The following is a 15,132-nucleotide window of genomic DNA, read 5'->3' as shown; positions in this document are numbered from 1 at the left end:
TCGGCATGCTTGGTTTCATCGGTCAGAACATTGAATACAGGAGTTGAGACGTCTTGTTGAAGTTGTACAAGGCATTGGTAAGGCCACACTTGGAATACTGTGTGCAGTTCTGGTCACCCTATTATAGAAAGGATATTATTAAACTAGAAAGAGTGCAGAAAAGATTTAGTAGGATGCTACCGGGACTTAATGGATTGAGTTATAAGGAGAGGCTGAATAGACTGGGATTTTTTTCTCTGGAGCGTAGGAGGCTGAGGAGTGATCTTATAGAGGTCTATAAAATAATGAACATAGACAAGGTAGATAGTCAATATCTTTTCCCAAAGGTAGGGGAATCTAAAACTAGAGGGCATAGGTTTAAGGCGAGAGGGGAGAGATACAAAAGTGTCCAGAGGGGCAATTTTTCCTCTCACAGGGTGGTGAGTGTCTGGAACAAGCTGCCAGAGGTAGTAGTAGAGGCGGGTACAATTTTATCTTTTAAAAAGCATTTAGATAGTTACATGGATATAGAGGGATATGGGCCAAATGCGGGCAATTGGGATTAGTTTACGAGTTTTAGAAAAAAAAGGGCGGCATGGACAGGTTGGGCCGAAGGGCCTGTTTCCATGCTGTAAACCTCTGGTCCAGCCCGACCATGCTGTTGCTAATGATCCTCATCTCCCCCTCAGCTGCAAGCTTCAGTGCCTGCTGCTCAAAGGGGGTGAGGACCCAGATCTCGGGCACACCACCCCCTGTCTTCGCCCCCTTCCGGCAATTTTGGGCATTCTTCTGCTGTGGGGACAGAAGGAGCCCTGAAAAATCTGATGGCACGAGTCCTGCAGGGTTTCAGAGGGTGGGTTTCAGAGGGTGACCCTCGGAGAGCAAGAGTTGTGATACTCTTGCAGGAGTGGGGGGGGAGAAGGGAGGTGCCTGGGAGTTGGGGGCTGAAAGCATGCAGAGGGTGGGGAATTTGGGGGTCATTTACGGGGAAGATGCTACCCGTACTCACCCTTGCTGCCCAGATGAGGTCATTCAGTTTCTTGTGGCACTGCTTCCCAGTTCTCCTGGCCAGTGCCCTGGCACTAATGCATGCTGCCATCGCCTGCCAGGCTGTTTCCATCCCTTCCTCTGAGATGGGGGACAAGAGGGTGTCCCGCCTTGCCTCCACTGCCTCCAGCAACTTGGCCTGATCTGCATCCAAAAAATGGGGAGCTGTCTTCCTGGAGGCCAATTCTTCCTGCACTGCCTGCCTGCCTGCCTGTCCATCCATAGGGGTTTTTATGGAGCTTCCCTTGTTCGGGCAGATTAGCTGCAGACAGTTTGGACGAGTCACGTGCTCATTGGAGCATTCCAGTGAATTTAATGCAGTTTGCCTTGTTAGCATGGGGGGGGAAGCCAAGTCACCACTTGGTGTGTTGATTGTGGGGGAAGGTGAGGGTTGGGGGGGGGGGGGGGGTGCAGAATTTGTGCCTGTGATGAATCTGTGATGATTGGGGGCAGGGGGGAGAGAGAGAGGGTCATGTCAGTCAACCATCGGGGCTGGGGGTGATGAGGGGGCCATATGCAAGGGGATCCAAGGGGGGGGGGGGGGAGGGTGTAAGGGGGATCAGTAATGTTGAGGGATCTCTGATGTCCGTATAGAGGAGGGGGAGGCTGTATCTGGCCCCCGGGGTGTTCTGCCAGGAGAGCTGCTTTTTTTTTCTGCTTTTCCTACGTGCGCAATTTGTGGCTCCAATCTAAGCTGCTGGTTGTCTGGCGAATTATGCTCCGCCCACTGCCTCTAGCAGCTAGCAATGGTCTAGCCCACTTTTTCAAAGAATGAGTGCATATGATTGGGTGTGAAAACTCGCCCGAAAAATTGGATCAGGAACTCTCCCGTTTTCAAGCAAGCTGGACACAGAAAAAATCATAAAATTCCGCCCAGTATATTTGGATTTTCAGAAGGCTTTTAATAAAGTTTACCATAAGAGGTTAGCAAAATAAAAGCACATGGGACAGAAAGTGACATATGGCATGGATTAAGGACTGGGTAACAGGCAGAAAAAAGAGAGTTGGGTCATTCTCACGTTGGCAGGCTGTGGCCAGTGAGGTACCACAAGGATCAGTATTTGGGCCCCAGCTGTTCACAATAGGTATCAATGATATAGATGTGGGGACCAAATATGATATTTCAAAATTTGCAGATGATACGAAGCTAGGCAGTAATGTGTACTGTGAAGATGTAAAGTGGCTACTTTGGACAGGCATGGTGAGTGAGCAAGGACTTGGCAGATGGAATATGTTGTGGAAAATGTGAAATAATCCACTTTGGTAAAAGGAACAGATGTGTATAATATTTCCTAAATGGTAAGAAATTAGAAAATAAAAATGTACAAAGAGAGCTGGGTGTCCTTGTTCATAAGTCACTTGAGACTAATGTGCAGATGCAGCAAGCTATTAGGAAGGCTAATGGAATGTTAGCCTTTATCGCAAGAGGATTTGAGTACAGGAGTAGTGCATGAAAGCTTGGTTAGACTGTACCTTAGTGTCCAAAGATGTGTGGGTTAGGTGGATTAGCCATGGTAAATGCGCAGTATTACAGGGATAGGGCAGAGGGAATGGGCTGGGCCTGGATAAGGTGCTCTCTCGAAGGGTCAGTGCAGACACAATGGCCCAAATAGCCTCCTTCTGCACTGTTGAGAATCTTTGGTTCTGTGTGCAGTTTTGATCCCTTCACCTCAGAAAGGATATTATTGCCATAGAGGGAGTGCAATCAAGATTCACCAGACTTGTTCCGGGGTGGCAGGACTGTTTTATGCAGAAAGTTTGGGCAAACTAGAACTGTGTTCTCTAGAGGTTCGGAGCATGAGAGGTGATCTCAGTGCAACCTACAAAATAAGGAATAGACAGGGTAGATGCAGATAAGATGTTTCCTAATGTTGGGGAGTCAAGAACCAGGGGCACAATTTCAAAATGGGTGATGCCACTTAGAACAAGGTGAGGAAAGATTTATTTACGGTTGTGAATCTTTGGAATTCTATACCCCAAAGGGCTGTGAAAGCGCAGTCATTGAGTATGTTTAAGGTAGGGATTGATAGATTTCTGATAACAATGTAAAGGTTTATAGGGATAGTATGTGTAAAAGACATTGACAGGTGGCGCAGGCTGAATGCCTATTCCTGTTCCTAAACGTAGTAACTGTTCAATGTAGACAAATGCAGCAGCAGTTTGCATATAGCAAAGTCCCATAAGAACTGCTGAGGTGGTCAACCGGTTAAAACAGTAATATTAGTTGTGGGATTTCTTTTTGTTGGGTCATCAGAAAAAGCTCCATCTTTTGAATTTTCCAATAGAGCCTCAGAGTAGCCATTTATATATTTAAAGAAGCCTGGTGAATATCTACGTTTACAATTTTGTCAAGGAGAAATAGGATTTCAGAAAAGAGCAACGTCCCTTCGCTCATCATGTTTGCATCAAGCATGAAGGCAAATGACTTCTTTTCAATCATTCGTTAAAAGCATAATTCATAGATTTCCACAAAGGGAGATGAATCAAAAATATGGCAGCTCTTTTAAATCATATGTCTTTACAGATTGAGGAAGCTGCAATACAGATACATGACCCGGAGCTACGCAAAATGTTGAACCTCACCACCGCAGACCTACGTTTTGCAGATTTTTTGGTGAAGCATGTAACTGAAAATAGGGATGATATCTTTCTCGATGGGACAGGTTGGGAAGGAGGAGATGAATGGATCAGAGCCCAGTTTGCACTGTATATCCATTCCCTTCTTGCCGCTACTTTGCAGCCAGGTGAGAAATAATGTTTTTATACAGCAAAATCAGTTTATGTACACAGCGAAATAGTAAAATACAAATTTGCATTTCCAAAGTATATTTGACTGGGCTTAATTCATGGATGTCAAAATTAGCCTAAGCCCTTAAAGACCAAGTAATTTGTCCTATTTGCAATTAGATTTCTTCTTTTTGAATTTTGGAGGCCCATAGATTTAAGAGCAAAGAACAAAGAAAATTACAGCATAGGAACAGGCCCTTCGGCCCTCCAAGCTTGCAGCGACCATGCTGCCTGACTTAACTAAAACCCCCTACCCTTCTGGGGACCACATCCCTCTATTCCCATCCTATTCATATATTTGTCAAGACGCCCCTTAAAAGTCACCAGCATATCCGCTTCCATTACCTCCCCTGGCAACGAGTTCCAGGCTCCCACCATCCTTTGTGTAAAACATCTGCCTCGTACATCTCCTTTAAACCTTGCCCCTCACACCTTAAACCTGTGCCCCCTAGTAATTGACTCTTCCACCCTGGAAAAAAGCTTCTGACTATCCAATTTGTCCATGCCTCTCATAATCTTGTAGACTTCTTTCAGATCGCCCCTCAACCTCCGTCGTTCCAGTGAGAACAAACCAAGTTTCTCCAACCACCTGTCATAGCTAATGCCCTCCATACCAGGCAACATCCTGGTAAATCTTTTCTGTACCCTCTCCAAAGCCTCCACATCCTTCTGGTAGTGTGGCGACCAGAATTGAACACTAGATTCCAAGTGCGGCCTAACTAAGGTTCTATAAAGCTGCAACATGACTTGCCAATTTTTAAACTCAGTGCCCCGGCCGATGAAGGCAAGTATGCCGCCTTGACTAACTTCTCCACCTGCGTTGCCACTTTCAGTGACCTGTGTACCTGTACATCCAGATCCCTTTGCTTGTCAATGCTCTTAAGGGTTCTGCCGTTTACTATATATTTCCTATTTGTATTAGACCTTCCAAAATGCATTACTGTTTCGTGCTGTTGTTCAATTGATGTGTGAATCTTAATTCAGAACTGCAACATCTTACTTGAAATACCTGGAAATCCAATCATGGAGGCAAACTTTTTTATATGATGATGTAAAAATAGGGATTTGGACAAATGGTGATGAGAATTGTAAAATACTTAATATTGGTGAAATCAGCATATAGGTGGCAGGAGCCATTTAATTTTGAGAAATTTGATGTAATACATCTGGGGGAGAGGGAAAGAACGAATACACATAATGGAAGGACATTCAAGGGCATAGATGAACATGACGCCCAAGGGTTCAAATATTAAATGACCACTAGAAAAGTGGTCATTTTGAAATGCCAACAGCATTTTGAAAATTGAATTGGAGTACTGACTCACCTGGATGACAACAGGGATACCATGTGACCTGACACTAGTTCCATTGGGGGAGAAAAGACTATTTGGAGATTTAACACTGGTCTTTTTTGTAAATCAGGGTGGCCTTTGATTAAGTGAATGGGACAAAACTATTACTTTTATTTGGAGAGCCAGTGCTGTAACTATTCACCAAGGTTGAGAAAGAGAAATCGGGATAAATTTCCCTTGGATTGTGGGAGCACAGAAGGCTTCCCCATGAAGTGGAAGTTACCATTGGTTACTTTGGGGGAAAATTGTACAAACATTTGAAGCTGATGAAGAAACAGGGCTGTGGAGCGAGCATTGGGAGTTGGCATTGTTTTTTTGATTGGTCCAATAGAGAGTTAACGCAAATACTGAATGGTCTCCAGTGCTGTAAAATTCTATGCTCAAATTTTTATGATCGATGAAAAAACTTCATTTGACTCTTATACATGCAAGTAATTCAGTAACATGCTTGTGAAGTGAATATGCATTTTTAAAATTACATCATGGCTGTGTTGCAGTTCAGTTGTTTTGCTTGGCTGTTTTGCTTACAATTATTTTGGGATAAAGTTATTAATTCCCTAACGTAATTGCATAATGACTGCAATTTCTAGTTAGGACAGCCATTGTTATTTACGGTGTGAGCCAGAGATGTCCAAAATGTCAATCCCAATCAGCCGGTCGATAGGGAACACGTTTCCAGTCGACTGTGCGCATTCTGCCCACTCAGTGCATGCTGGGTACTGCGTGCACTGTCTGCGCATGTGCAGAACCAGTGCGTGCCGGCTTTTTGCGTGCATTTTCTCAATGGAAAAGGTAAGAGTAAACTTTATATGATAGTACAATAGAAACTAAATTTGATACTTGCTGTACCCAAGCTGATGAAATGTAATTCTCAACTACCCCTCTTGACTGCAAAAGCCTTGTTCAGTACAAGCAGCCTTTACTTCATTATTGTAAGGTTTTACCCTTGGGTCTGAATCCAATTCCTAATGGATAAGGATCTATAGCACAAATCTGTCCTCTACATTCATGTTGAAATAAAAGACATTGTGGACCCATAGAATAAATGCTTACTGAATATTGCACAACATTAAACTTTGGCTACTTTGGGCAAAGAAGCTAATGCTGTGTAACAGAATTTGTAATCCAGAGAGCTGGATTAATGATCTGGAGGGCAAGGGTTTAAATCCCATCATGCAGTTGGAGAATTTAAATTCAATGAGTTAAACTCAGTCAAAATTCTGGAACCATTGAGTACAGAAGTACCAGATTGTTGTAAAAACCCATCTGCTTCACTGTTGCCCTTTAGGGGAGGAAAGCTTTGCAAAATAATGTGAAAGAGTGTTCTTGATGCATTTTTATTTTTATCCTTAGACAGTATATGGCTTATACTGAATGTGCCAGTGGGGCAGGGTGGGATGATGGTGCTGTACATCGTATTAGGATGACTTGTGGAAAGTAAATTTCAAGTCACCCCTGGTGTGAGCTTTCTGAAGTAGATTTTGTACATCATTTAAGTCGGGGTTTGGATGTCCAGAAGCTGCATTATTTCAAAATTTGGATTACTATTCAAGTAATTTTGAACATTTGTGCAAATACTAATTGAATGGAGCATTGTCTTATCATGTACTGTTCTAACCCGGCAACATATCAGTATGTTTTTTACTCTGCTTCAGATAATGACAAAATGTTAGCAGACTATGGCATTTTGTTTATCTCTGCATGGAAGAATACTCACAACTTCAGAGTGTGGAATAGCAACAAACACCCTGCTGTCACTGAAGTCAATCCTGGGTAGGATGATATTTATTTCATTTTCTCGATTCAATTACTGCTGGATATTATGGGAATGGAGATGACTTTTGATTTTGACATTTCTTTTTACAGATTATAAATCCCAAAATACTGTACGCTGTACGTATCTGTAAAATATTTAAAAACTTGTATTTGCACCACTGATGGTACAGTTTTTAAATTTTGGTCTCATTTTATTTATTTATTTTTTTATTATAGAAACCCTACAGTACAGAAAGAGGCCTTTCGGCCCATCGAGTCTGCACCGACCACAATCCCACCCAGGCCCTACCCCCATATCCCTACATATTTTACCCACTAATCCCTCCAACCTACACATCTCAGGTCACTAAGGGGCAATTTAAGCATGGCCAATCAACCTAACCCGCACATCTTTGGAATGTGGGAGGAAACCGGAGCACCCGGAGGAAACCCACGCAGACACGAGGAGAATATCCAAACTCCACACAGACAGTGACCTAAGTCGGGAATCGAACCCAGGTCCCTGGAGCTGTGAAGCAGCAGTGCTAACCACTGTGCTACCGTGCCGCCCAAATTTCAAAATTTGAAAAAAGATTACTGGGTTAGCAGTCCAGAGAAGGTTTACTTGACTTGTCATTGGGACCAAGCGCTTATTCTATGAAGAGAGGTTGAACAGGTTGAGCCTATATCCATCGGAGATTAGAAAATTGAAAGGTGATCTTATTGAAACATCATAAGATCTTGAAGGAACTTCATAGGATCAATACCTGAAAAATGATTCCTCACATGGGAGGGAATAAAACTAGGGGACATAATTTAAGAATAAGAGGTTTACCATTTAAGACTGAGATGAGGAGAAAATATTTCTGAGGGACATTTCTTTGGAATTGTCTTCCCAGAAAGTAGTGGAGGCTGCATCTTTAAATTTATTCAAGGTAGAGCTAGATAGATTTTTGGTAGACAAGGGACTAAACTTTAGTAAAGATTGAGCGGAGACCATAATCAGATCAACAATTATATTGAATAGCGGTGCAGGCTCGAAGTGCCAAATGGCCTACTCCAAAGCCCTGTGTGTTGCATCTTAGAGGTGTTGTTTTCCTCAACAGTGTCTGTTGGTGTCAGAGTTGGAGGAAGATTCAGGTCAGGACTTTGTACAGTTGAACCTGGATTCTCATCTGCTTCTGATTCCAGCGGATCAATTCTTCCTAACAACAGCAGGTCCACGTGTCTCCTCCAGCAGCTGACATCTCTGGTCTTGATGGTATATGAGACAGGTCCAGTCTGTGCAAGGAGTAGGCAGGGACCCATTTCTCCCCTCATTGGAATAATTCCAAGTCAAAACTCCTTGTCCTTGGTGGAAGACACTCTGCTTTGATTTGCTTCCCTGCCATTGCATTTGTCCTTGCTGTTGTACAATTTCTTTGGTTTTTGGAAGTTGCACCAAGTCGAATGTCGAACATAGTTATTTTTTATTCATTCGTGGGACATGGGTGTCGCTGGCTGACCAGCATTTATTGCCCATCCCTAGTTGCCCTTCAAACTGAGTGGCTTGCTAGGCCATTACACAGGACAGTTGAGAGTCAACCACATTGCTTCATTATTAATAATGCAGGAGAAATCTTGGTTGTAGAATGGGCGGTATTCCTATGCATCAGTAGGAATTAGCTAAGACGTTTGACCAGAGAACCTTGTTCCCTGATTTCTCTCAATGTATGTTTCATGGTTTGACCAAAATGTTCTGCCAGTTCATTCATAGCAGGATAGAGTCATAGAAGTTTACAGCATGGAAACAGGCACTTCGGCCCAACTTGTCCATGCTATCCTTTTTTTTAAACCACTTAGCTAGTCCCACTTGCCCGCGTTTCGCCCAAATCCCTCTATACCCATCCAACCCATGTAACAGTCTAAATGCATTTTAAATCTCAAAATTGTACCTGCCTCTACCACTGCCTCTAGCAGCTTGTTCCAGTCATGCACCACCCTCTGTGTGGAGAAAATTGCCCCTCTGGACGCTTTTGTGTATCTCCCCTCTCACAAACCTATGCCCTCTAATTTTAGACTCCCCGACCTTTGAGAAAAGCTGTTGACTATCTATCTTATCTATGCCCCTCATTATTTTATAGACCTCTATAAGATCACCGCTAAGTCTCCTACGCCCCAGGGAAAAAAATTCCAGTCTATTCAGCCTCTCCTTATAACTCAACTCACCAAGTCCAGGTAGCATCCTAGTAAATATTTTCTGCACTTTTTCTAGTTTAATAATATCCTTTCTATAATGGGGTGACCAGAATTGTACACAGTATTCCAAGTGTGGTCTTACTAATGTCTTGTACAACTTCAACAAGGCTTTCCAACTCCTGTATTCAATGTTCTGACCAATGAAACCAAGCATGCCAAATGCCGCCTTCACCACTCTGTCCACCTGTGACTCCACTTTCAAGGAGCTATGAATCTGTGCCCCTGGATCTCTTTGTTCTATAACTCTCCCCAACGGCCTACCATTAACTGAGTAAATCCTGCCCTGGTCCAATCTACCAAAAATGCATTACCTTGCATTTATCTAAATTAAACTCCATCTGCCATTCGTCAGCCAACTGGCCCAATTGATCAAGATCCCGTTGCAATCCTAGATAACCTTCACTGTCCACCATGCCACCAATCTTGGTGTCATCTTCAAACTTACTAACCATGCCTCCTAAATTCTCATCAAATCATTAATATAAATGACAAATAACAGTGGACCTAGCACCGATCCCTGAGGCACACCGCTGGTCACAGGTCTCCAGTTTGAAAAACAACCCTCTACAGCCACCCTTTGTCTTCTGTCATCAAACCAATTTTGTATCATTTGGCTACCTCACCCTGGATCCCGTGAGATTTAACCTTATGCAACAACCTACTGTGCGGTACCTTGTCAAAGACCTTGCTAAAGTCCATGTAGATAACATCAACTGTACTGCCCTTATCACCTTCTTGGTTACCCCTTTAAAAACCTCAAATCAAATTCATGAGACATGATTTTCCACTCAAAGCCATGCTGACTGTCCCTTATCAGTCCTTGCCTCTCTAAATGTCTGTCGATCCTGTCTCAGATTACCTTCTAACAACTTATCCACTACAGATGTGAGGCTCACTGGCCTGCAGTTCCCAGGCTTTTCCCTGCAGCCCTTCTTAAATAAAGGCACAACATTTGCCAATCTTCAGGCACCTCACCTGTGGCTGTCGATGATTGAAATATCTCTGCTAGGGGACCCACAGATTTCTCCCTCGCCTCCCACAATGTCCTGGAATACACTTCATCAGGTTCCAGGGATTTATCTATCTAAATGCATTTTAAGACTTTCAGCACCACCTCTGTAATATGTACGCTCGTCAAGACATCATTATTTGTTTCCCCAAGTTCCCTAACATCCATGCCTTTCTCAACAGTAAATACTGATGAGAAATATTCATTTAGGATCTCACCCATCTCTTGTGGATCTGCACATCTTCTTTGCAGTAGTCTGTTCTCTCCAGTATGACGATGGCCCCTCCTTTGTCTGCTGGTTTGATGACAATGTTGCAGTTGGTCTTGAGAGCGTGGATGGCGTTGCGTTGTGCTTGGGTGATCGGGGCTGTCTTGAGTGCGGCTGATGAATTTGGTGTTGACGCACCTCCTGATGGCTTGGGCATACATGTCAAGTCGAGGGCAGCGGCCTTCCGGAGGAGTCCAATTCGACTCTTTCCTCTTCGGTTGCACTGCGGATCTCTCTGTCGGCTGTTCCGGTTCATTGGCTGTCTCATTGTGTTCGCTGTTGGCCTCTTGGGGTTTGTGGAAGAACTCCCGCAGCCTCATTCGCCTGATGAATTCCTCTGTGTCTGCTGTGAGACTGATGGGGTCTATTTTGGTGGTGGGGCAAAAATTGAGCTCCACAGTGCGTTCAGTTGCCACTCCAACCGAACAATGCGGTCTGTGAGGAGCCTAAGCTGGACACGCTTCTTGCAGATAAAGTTGTTAGGGAGACTAAATTGCTCCCTAATTTCCCAGATCTGGCAGGAGGAGTATGCCACTGCCATACTGTCCCTTGACAACAGCTCCTCCGCAAACCACCTGCTGGAAGCAGTGTCTGCGCCGATGCAAATTTTCCCCACGACAACCGATCAGCATTGCTGCTCTGCTGCCCTCTACTGGACGCTTGCTTTCACTTGAACACGAAGGGTGTCTTCCTGCAGCCCAGCTTCTGGAAGCAGTGACTGCACCGATGCAAATCTTCACCATGACAGCCAATCAGCATCAATGTTCTGCTGCCCTCTGTTGGACACTTGCCTTCACTTGAACACGAAGGGTGTCTTCCTGAGGTCCACCTTCTGGAAGCAGTGACAGCACCAATGCAAATCTTCTCCACGATAGCCAATCTGCATCGCCACTCTGCTGGACGGTGCAGAACCAATATGTTGAAAACAATCCTCTGGAAAGAAATTTTCAAATTCTTGTGAGATGCATTGAGGTCCATTGTTGCTTACCAGATGTTCAGGGAATCCAAACCTACTAAATAGTTCTCCTAGCCTCTGAATAGTCGTCTCCAAGAAGTAGATTTCATAAGAGATCTCTGGCCACTTTGAGTGCGAAGTTTAACAACGCCAGGTTAAAGTCCAACAGGTTTATTTGGTAGCAAAAGCCACACAAGCTTTCGGAGCTGCAAGCCCCTTCTTCAGGTGAGTGGGAATTCTGTTCACAAACAGGGCATCTCCACATCATCACTTCGAGTGAACATCGACCGTTAACAAAAACATATGTCTTTCAAAAGATCCGGCAAAGTCCGCATTGCCAAGCCTCTTAAGGACATTCCCATGGATGTAACGGTGCTCTGGGTGGTAGGTTTCTTACCTTCATACAGGAAGAACATATTCTGGCTTTCCCTTCAATTTCTGTGTCCAGTCCAGGCCACCAGAAATAACTTCTCATTACTTCCTTCATGCATACAATTCCGGAATGTAACTTCTCTAATACTCGCTTTCTCAATGATGTCTGAGGGGTACGTAAACCCTCTAGAGCAAATCATCATTACGAGGGAGGAAGTGTTAGGTGTATTAAAAAGCACTAAGGTAGATTTTTCCCCAGAGCCAGATGGCATCTATCCCAGATTACTGAGGGAGACTAGAGGAAACTGCTGGGCCTCTAACAGAAATCTTTGTTTCCTCGTTGGCCACAGGTGAGGTCCCAGAGGATTGGAGGATAGCCAATGTTGTCTCGTTATTTAAGAAGGGTAGCAAGGATCACCCAGGTAATTATAGGCCAGTGAGCTTGATGTCAGTGACAGTGAAATTGTTGGAGAAGATTCTTAGGGTTAGGATCGATACACATTTAGAACTGAATGGTCTTGTTATCAACAGACAGCATGGTTTTGTACGTGGGAGGTCATGTCTCACTAATTTAATTGAGTTTTTTGAGGAGGTGACAAAAATGATTGACAAGGGAAGGGTCATGGATGTCTACGTGGACTTTGACAAGGTCCCTCATGGTGCAAAAAATTAAATCTCTCCGGATCAGTGGTGAACTAGTGAGTTGGATTCAGAACTGGCTTGGCCATAGAAGACAGAGGGTAGCGGTGGAAGGGTGTTTTTCTGAAAGGAGGTCTGTAACTAGTGGTGTTCCGCAGGATCAGTGCTGGGACCTCTGTTTGTAAAAAAAATATAAATGACTTGGAAGAAAACGTAGCTGGTCTGACTAGCAAGATTGGCGGAGTTGCGGATAGTGATGAAGATTGTCAGAGAATACAGCAGGATATAGATAGGCTGGAAAATTGGGCGGATGGAATTTAATGCGAACAAATGCGAGGTGACGCATTTTGGTAGATCCAATTCAGGTGGGAGCTATAAGATAAATGGCAGAACCATCAGGAGCATCGACACACAGAGAGATCTGGGAGTACAGGTCCACAGACCTTTAAAAGTGGCAGCACAGGTGGAAAAGGTGGTGAAGAAAGCATATGACATGCTTGTCTTCATCGACGGGCGGCACGGTAGCACAGTGGTTAGCACTGCTGCTTCACAGCTCCAGGGTCCCGGGTTCGATTCCCGGCTCGGGTCACTGTCTGTGTGGAGTTTGCACATTCTCCTGGTGTCTGCGTGGGTTTCCTCCGGGTGCTCCGGTTTCCTCCCACAGTCCAAAGATGTGCGGGTTAGGTTGATTGGCCAGGTTAAAAAAAAATTGCCCCTTAGAGTCCTGGGATGTGTGGATTAGTGGGTAAAATATGTGGGGGTAGGGCCTGGGTGGGATTGTGGTCGGTGCAGACTCGATGGGCCGAATGGCCTCCTTCTGCACTGTAGGGTTTCTATGGTTTCTATGGACTGGAGCATCAAGTATAAAAGTTGGCAAATTAAGTTACAGTTATATAAAACGTTGGTTTGGCCACATTTGGAATACTGTGTCCAATTCTGGTCCCCACACTACCGGAAGGACGCGGAGGCTTTGGAGAGTACAGAAAAGGTTTACCAGGATGTTGCCTTGTATGGAGGGTCTTAGCTATGAGGAGAGATTGCATAAACTGGGATTGTTCTCCCTGGAAAGATGGAGGCTGAGGGGCGATGCGATAAAAGTTTATAAAATTGTGAGGGGCATGGATAAGGTGAACAGTTGGAAGCTTTTTCCCTTGGCAGAAATGACAATTACAAGGGGGCACAAGTTCAAGGTAAGGGAGGAAAGTAGAGATGTGCGAGGGAAGTTTTTTACACAGACGGTGATGGAGGCCTGAAATGCACTGCCAAGTGAGGTTGTTCAGGCAGACACATTAACGGCATTTAAGACATATCTGGATCGACACATGAACAGGTGGGGAATAGAGGGATGCAGGCGGTTGGTCTAGTTAGGATAACGTGATCGGTGCAGGCTTGGTGGACCAAAGGGCCTGTTCCTGTGCTGTACTGTTCTTTGTTCTTGTTTTGTTCTCAATGGTGGCAGGATGATCACTCTGAACCCACATAGAAGATATCCTGACTGTACTGACAGCTCCAATCTCCTGGAGTAGTACAGCTTAAGGTTAGGTGTTTTGAGGTCTTCCCTCGTAATACCATATTCATCACTTAGGAGAATATCGGATTACTCCAAGTGTACATCCTCTCACATCTAGAAGTGACTGGTGTATTGTCTACTTCAATAGGAGGAAGTGTTAGGTTTGTTAGAGAATATAAAGACTGACAAATCCCCAGGGCCTGATGGAATCTATCCAAGGCTGCTCAGGGAGACGAGAGGTGAAATCGTTGGGCCTCTGACGCAAATCTTTGTCTCGTCACTGGACACAGGTGAGGTCCCAGAGGATTGGAGGATAGCCAATGTGGTCCCGTTATTTAAGAAGGGTAGGAAGGATAACCCGGGTAATTATAGGTCGGTGAGCTTGACGTCCGTGGTGGGGAAGTTGTTGGAGAAGATTCTTAAAGATAGGATGTATGCGCATTTAGAAAGGAATAAACTCATTAACGATAGTCAACATGGTTTTGTGAGAGGGAGGTCATGCCTCACGAACCTGGTGGTGTTTTTTGAAGAAGTGACCAAAATGGTTGACGAAGGAAGGGCCGTGGATGTTGTCTATATGGACTTTAGTAAAGCATTTGACAAAGTCCCTCATGGTAGGCTAGTGAAAAAGGTTGGATCCCATGGGATAAAGGGGGAGGTGGCTAGATGGGTGGAGAACTGGCTTGGTCATAGAAGACAGAGGGTGGTAGTGGAAGGGTCTTTTTCCGGCTGGAGGCCTGTGACTAGTGGTGTACCGCAGGGCTCTGTATTGGGACCTCTGCTGTTTGTGATTTATATAAATGATCTGGAAGAAGGAGTAACTGGGGTGATCAGTAAGTTTGCGGACGACACAAAACTGGCAGGACTTGCAGATAGTGAGGAACATTGTCAGAGGCTACAGAAGGATATAGATAGGCTGGAAATTTGGGCAAGGAAATGGCAGATGGAGTTCAATCCTGATAAATGCGAAGTGATGCATTTTGGTGGGAATAATGTAGGGAGGAGCTACACGATAAATGGAAGACCCATAAAGGGTGTAGAGACGCAGAGGGACCTGGGTGTGCAAGTCCACAGATCTTTGAAGGTGACGTCACAGGTGGAGAAGGTGGTGAAGAAGGCATATGGCATGCTTGCCTTTATAGGACGGGGCATAGAGTATAAAAGTTGGGGTCTGATGTTGCAGATGTATAGAACGTTGGTTCGGCCGCATTTGGAATACTG

The 15,132-nt window shown here is 44.5% G+C and overlaps 1 protein-coding gene across 1 annotated transcript in view; it reads left to right on the top strand.

Moving 5' to 3' along the window:
* The window catches only part of avl9 (AVL9 homolog (S. cerevisiase)), a 208,910-nt gene that overhangs the window by 158,879 nt on the left and 34,899 nt on the right, over positions 1–15,132 (top strand). The window contains exons 12-13 of the mRNA XM_078216972.1: positions 3,551–3,770; positions 6,821–6,938. Of these exons, the coding sequence (XP_078073098.1) occupies positions 3,551–3,770; positions 6,821–6,938 (338 nt within the window). The remainder of the gene's footprint in view (positions 1–3,550; positions 3,771–6,820; positions 6,939–15,132) is intronic.

Source organism: Mustelus asterias, chromosome 7, assembly GCF_964213995.1.
Source record: "Mustelus asterias chromosome 7, sMusAst1.hap1.1, whole genome shotgun sequence".
NCBI classification, from domain to species: domain Eukaryota; kingdom Metazoa; phylum Chordata; class Chondrichthyes; order Carcharhiniformes; family Triakidae; genus Mustelus; species Mustelus asterias.
The sequence above is the reverse complement of the archived record's forward strand: the minus strand, read 5'-3'. Positions and strand labels throughout refer to the sequence as shown.